At 35.1% G+C, this 6280-nt stretch overlaps 1 protein-coding gene across 1 annotated transcript; it reads right to left on the bottom strand.

Moving 5' to 3' along the window:
* Window positions 1-374: 374 nt before the first annotated feature.
* Window positions 375-1048, bottom strand: LOC109191555. Its single transcript, XM_019342183.1, has 2 exons — window positions 642-1048; window positions 375-534 (listed from the first exon to the last, which is right to left on the bottom strand). The coding sequence occupies exons 1-2, from the start codon at window positions 1036-1038 to the stop codon at window positions 500-502; spliced, it is 432 nt and encodes a 143-aa protein (XP_019197728.1). The 5' UTR covers window positions 1039-1048; the 3' UTR covers window positions 375-499.
* Window positions 1049-6280: the final 5232 nt, after the last annotated feature.

The raw sequence follows: 6280 nt of genomic DNA, 5'->3' as shown, positions 1-6280 counted from the left end.
ACTCCTATTGGCACCTTTCTTTGACTTGTTAGTCTGCTTGCCTTTTATGCAGTCTATACAAGTCTCAAAATCAGTATAGTCTAGAGTAGAAAGTACTCCATCCTTTACCAACCTTTTAATGCGATCAAGGGAGATGTGTCCCAATCTCCGATGCCACAACATTGAAGATTTATCGTTAACACTACACCGTTTGGTGCCAGTTTGAACATGTAAGGAATCATAACTTGCAACGTTTTGTAAGTGAAGACAATAAAGACCATTAGACAATGTACCATTTCCAATACAAGTAGAATTATAAAAGAATTTAAAATACTTGTCTGAAAAGTTAAAACTGAATCCCAAAGGTACAAGCCTCGAAATGGAAACCAAATTTCGTGAAAAAGTTGGTACGTAAAATGTCCTTTCTAAATTCAAAACGAAGCCACTTTCTAAAATCAGCTTGCAAGTCCCTACAGCTTCAACCGGCGAGCCCATCTTATTTCCGGAGAAGATGTTTCGCTCACTTGACATCGGTTGTCTCAGATTTTGCATATCCTGTAAAGAATTTGCAATGTGGATTGTTGAACCAGAATCAATCCACCAAGTGTTAGCATTAACGTCTGACATATTGGATTCAAAACAGACAAAGGAAGAGATCATACCTTTCTCAGACATCCACTTCTTAAACTTCGCACAGTCCTTCTTCATATGCCCCTTCTTCTTACAGAAGAAGCATTTCTGTGTTTTCTTAATGTCGGTCTGAGGGGATATTTTTGCTTTCCCTTTAGCTGTAGTGTGGCGCTTTCCAGATCTTCCCTTAGGCTTGGCTATAGCAAGCATGACATTCTCCCCTTTTTGTTCCTGGCGTAGTCTCCCTTCTTCTTGCACACACTTATTAATAAGATCATTAATAGACCATTTCTTGTCATGTGTGTTATAGGCAATTTTGAAGGTGCTATACTCAGGCGGGAGAGTGTTGAGTGCAAAATGCACTACAAATGAGTCTGGCAGCTTGATCTTCAACTTGTCAAGCTGTGCTGCAATGTCACTTAGTTGCATTATGTGACTGCGCACACCATCAGCAGGAGAAAAACGAAGGGAGGTGAACTGCATTATTAAGGTGCTTGCTAGGGATTTGTCAGAAGTTTCATACTTCTTGTCAATGGCCTCAATACACTCTTGAGCGGTTTTAAGTGTATCAACCGTGCGACGTATATTACTAGGAACCCGAGACTGAATGAAAAATATGCACAGGCGATTGGATTGTTCCCACTTAGCCCAAAGGTCTTTGGCTTCTTGAGAGCTCGTCGCGGTTATAGCCGGGGGCTCTGAATTGTAAACAGCATAGTCCATCTCTTTCATGCCAAAGTAGATCAGGAGTGAATCCCTCCATTGGCTATAATTATTAGCAGTAAGCATTGGAACATGGATGGGTGAGCTAGTTGGGGTAAATTCTGAAAGGAAATTATGAATTGGTTAGTTTTGATTTTCGAGGCATAAATGAACTAAAGTGCATATTTTGCCAATGCAAACTTATGCAAAAGATAAACTCAAATGCCATAAAAATTGCCTGTGGGCTAAATTTTTACGCATAATGAATTTACCAAACTGAATGGTGAAAACCAGAAGGGTACGGTTTGGGTGTTTCCACCCTTTATGACAAAACTACCAAAACTATATGCCGATACATAATCCCTGTGGGCAAATTATGATCATAGTCTGGCATTTCATCCTAATCAATCCTACAAATACAACAAAATTGCCTGTGGGCTAAATTTCGCCATATCATATAGAATTAATTACAAGGATATTGCCCAACTCTTTATGTGAGGTAATCTGAATACAATTTAAGCAATTAAAGATGTTGTGGCTACTCTTTAATTACAAAACTGTAATCACTTGGCAAAGGGGAGTTTAAAGCCTAGCAAACAAATTAAACCAAAACATGATAGACAATCTTTAGGTATACTCCCAGGAAAGTTGGTCGAGACGAAGCTCGGTTAAATACCAACTCCTTAGACAGAGTAGCGTTGCAAGGGGACTAGTAGCAACAAGGCATTTAAGCCTGGGCCATAGAACTAGTATACCTCCCCAAGAAACTTCCCTAAGTCATGTATTCTCATATTTGAAGTAAAATTGTTTGGATGATCTATAATATGGTTATAAACCTGTGGATAAGGCTTTAAATTTGGGTAAACTAGAACATTGATTTACTTTATGTGCTTTATAGCTTTAGAAAGACACGAGCGGAGCAATAACCAAATGAGTAAACTAACATGCTTAATCTATCCTTAAAAAGGCACTAAATTCACCTAAAAGGCACTATAACATGCTTAATAGGCATATAATTCAGACCTAAAGGCACTAGATGCATACTTAAAGAACATGCTTTTCTAACATACGCATAATTATAACAATCAAATAATTAACGCAATAAACAATAAAATATGTTCAGATTATGCATGTTATAACTCATGCTCCACAATTAAATTGCAATACTGAATACAATTTAAACTGAAATTCAATATTAAATTAAAATTCCAACAAATTGAGACAGAATAATTTGATCAAGAATTATAATTTAATATTAACTTTAGGGTTTAGGGTTTACGGGGAGCGGGAAGAAAAAAAAAACGGCGAAGAAATTGCGCAGAGGTTTACGGGGAAAAAAAAAACTGGAATTTTTTTTTTTTTTAAACTAAATGCGGAAAAAGAACACACAAATTTTCCAGCAGCCCACCACAATTGCACAGTGCATACATATTCTAAATTATACATGAAAAATAACATATGTAAAAAAAAAACTGAATTGTGCAATTTAAACAAGGCTAGGCAGAGATAAAATTGGCTTTTGATACCAAATGTAAGCACATAATCCACGTAATACGTGGCTAATGAAAAGAGTTAGGATCACCAACCTCCAGCCATAGCTTTGATTCTTGATCACCAGGGACTCGTTGCAGAAGTTCCTCGGGCTGCTGTAGAATCTGCGTAAGTTTCAGTTATGTTTCTCTCACTTCTCTCAGTGACTCTAGATAGGTGTATGATACGTCAACTGAGCAGTGAGAGGACTTAGGGGTCTAAATAACCTACATCCCATCAATGTAGGTAACCAATTACCTAATGCTGTTGATTTGCACCACTTAAATTACTATTGTTATTATATAATAATAGACTTAATAATAATAATAACAATATAGGGAAAACGTTACAGGAGGTCCACCCGTGGCCCCACCGGCGGGGAACACTGTTAGATGATGGCGAGGATTTGTTCCCAGTGATTCTTTTGACTCGGCATTGATGTTTTGATCTCCCGATGTTGTTTTATTGGGCCATTTGTGAGTCTTCTTGACGTTTCGTATGTCTAGAACAGTATGTTAGGAATCCATGTAGGATTTGGTGTCTTGAATCGTGCTAAGGGTCCAACTTTGTGATTCGTTGGACTATTGTGAGTCTTGAATGTTCTATGGAACTACTTTTGGTTTACCCGTTTGATAAGCATGCTAGTTTGATGTTGAAATGATAGTATGTGCGGTTTGTTCATTCTTATTGGGATTGACAACTTGTGTTGACCATCGTTTGGTGTCGGATATTGATCCTTCGTTGTTGAGTATGGTTTCATGTCTGTGTTGTGATCCATTGATTGATTCCTATGATATGAACGCATGTAATCATTGTACCCTTTGATTGATACTTGATTAAGGTTATTATGGAAACTTAGTCTTCTTGGTAATGATTATGACTTGTGTGACTATCATTGAATGTGGGTGGTTGTCACTTGAGTTGTGCTCACATGTAGGTGGTTGTGTGAATGAAATGAATAGTACCCTCGTGTACTGAAATGTAGGTGGAATGTTAGAGGGGGACGACTGGCGGTATAAGGTTGGACTCAGAAGTACATGGTGGCACTAGGAGGTAATGGTTGGAACTGAAATAAAGTCGGGGGTAGCCATATAAGGTTGGAACAGGGCATAAGGTTAGAACTATGTTGCTTGTGACATGTAGTTATCACTGTGGCATGTAGTTGCCAATGTGCGAATGTATTTTCTTTGCTAATGAGCATGTCTTGACGTATTTTACTTTGTGATCAATAGAATGCATCTTGAATTGTATTGTCTCTCATGATTCTTGTCTTGGTATTGTCGTAAGGATGTTGATTCCTTTTCCTTTTTAGAGTGTTAATGAGTCCTTGAAGTTGACTTCTTTCGATGGCTTTTGAAATGATATATACTGTATTCCGTTTCAAAATGGTTTTGACTTATACTTATTTGATAGGAATATTTTTGTAATAAAATTTTGATGAGCCAAATGTACTTTAGATCCCATTAGAATTTAGGTCTTTAATTAGTACAAGCATCATAATCCAGAATATCGAGTCAAAGAGAAATCTACCACATGAAGAACAAAATTAATTCGGAAAATTAATTTTGGTCCTACAAGTATTTCATCCGAGAAAGAAGCATTAAGGAATGGTGCTGCAATATTAGTAAACCCGTTATAAATTTATAGACATATTATGTCTAACAATAAAGTAATTTTTATTGACTTATCAATTATCATTAAAACCCTGCATAAGAGAACTTCACTAACTTTAAAGTAATTTGTTATGACACAATTTTTATTTTTATTTGTTTAAAGTGTAAAAATTAACGGTCTATTTGACAGATTTTCCTTGAAACAATTTTCCTTAAATCAATTATTTGATCAGGCAATTTGCGCGAAAAATGCATCAGCATCGTAACCTCATGATCCAAAGCCTTTATGGTCTCCTCATATTTGTGGTTCAGCTCGTCTACAGTGACATGCATCTCCTCAATCAAACTTTTCCTTTTCATGACAGTAACATACCACATGTCGTATTCTGCCTCCAATTTAGCACGCTTCTGACTCTCACTCAGCTCATCGTTGCTCTCCATAACCTTAACCTGAAAAGAAGCGCAGAATTTTAAATCCAATTAACTGATTTAATCCAAATTCCAAGCAATCTAAATCTGAAATGCATGGATTAAAAATTCATAATTGCATAAGAGAAATTGAAAAGAATACAACACAACACAATCTGAATCTGAAATGCATGAATTAAGAATTCAAAATTGCAATAGAGAAATCGAAAATGATACAACACAATCTACATCCGGAGTGTAGGGATTAAGAATTCAAAATTGCAATAGAGAAAACGAAAAGAACACAATAGAATCTAAATCTAAAATACAATGCAGGGATTAAGAATTCGAAATTGCAGTATGAAAATCGAAAAGAATAGAACACTATCTACATTTAAAATACAATGCAGGGATTACGAATTCGAAATTGTAGTAGAGAAACATAAAAGAATACAACACAATCTAGATCTGAAATACAATGCACGAATTCGAAATTGTAGTAGATTGAAGGCAGTAAAGAAAACAACACAATCTAGATTTAAAATATAAGGATTAAGAATTAAAAATTGTAGTAGAGAAAGAAGGCTACTTTTGGAATTGAAACACATACAATACGATATTGAGATGTATACCCTGGTAGAGATTAGCAATGATATATTACTCCAATTTATATATATAACAAATTATATAAAAGTCAATCTATATTAGAGAATCGAAATGAAGAAATCACCATTGCCACTAAAAAACGTGTGGACCTGAGAAAAAGTCATGACATTTATTTATTATTTTTATTTTTAAACTGTTTTCTCTTTTATGGTAAAAACTAGTTTTTAACGCGCATTGCGCAATTGAGTTAATGCTCAATGTTTATATTTTTATATAAATACTTTATAGTATATCAATACAAGATTATATTAGAGTTGGTCATGCAAAGATAATAAAATGTTAAATTTGCTTATTTAAATAGATAATTGTAAGTTTACGAATGTAAGATAATACAATTATGTTTGATTATAATTGTCACTAAAATAATTAATGGTAATTTTCTAAATACTTACTCTAAAAATAATAGTCTAAATAATGCTAGTCTAAAAATAATAGTGTAAATAAAATCTACATTTGGTTTAAATTTCTCTAAGCATTCTTAATTCTCTTAAGGGGAGCTTTGTCATTCTCTTCATCTTCATCTTCAGTACATATCCTCTTCTTTTGATTTGGTAGTTCGCCATGTTCAATTGTGTTAGTTGTAATATCATAGTGGGAAGCATCATGCAATGACATTACAGTGTAGGAAGAAGTGGATCATGTCATCCGAAACTGCCCCGCGGCAAGAGAAGTGTGGCAGAATCTCAACTTCTCAAATGACCAGGGTAATTTCTTTACCATTGATTTTAATTACTGGCTAATGAACAACTTGG

Source organism: Ipomoea nil, unplaced genomic scaffold, assembly GCF_001879475.1.
Source record: "Ipomoea nil cultivar Tokyo-kokei standard unplaced genomic scaffold, Asagao_1.1 scaffold0207, whole genome shotgun sequence".
In the NCBI taxonomy this organism is placed as follows: domain Eukaryota; kingdom Viridiplantae; phylum Streptophyta; class Magnoliopsida; order Solanales; family Convolvulaceae; genus Ipomoea; species Ipomoea nil.
Note: the sequence above shows the minus strand (reverse complement) of the source record. Positions and strands in the feature narration are given on the sequence as shown.

Excerpts from the sequence above, each read along its gene's own strand:
- LOC109191555 (XM_019342183.1), bottom strand. The coding sequence starts at position 1,038 with ATGCAACTAAGTGACATTGCAGCACAGCTTGACAAGTTGAAGATCAAG. Across the intron at positions 535-641 it reads GAAGTGGATGTCTGAGAAAG|GATATGCAAAATCTGAGACA; the intron begins GTATGATCTCTT and ends AATTCTTTACAG.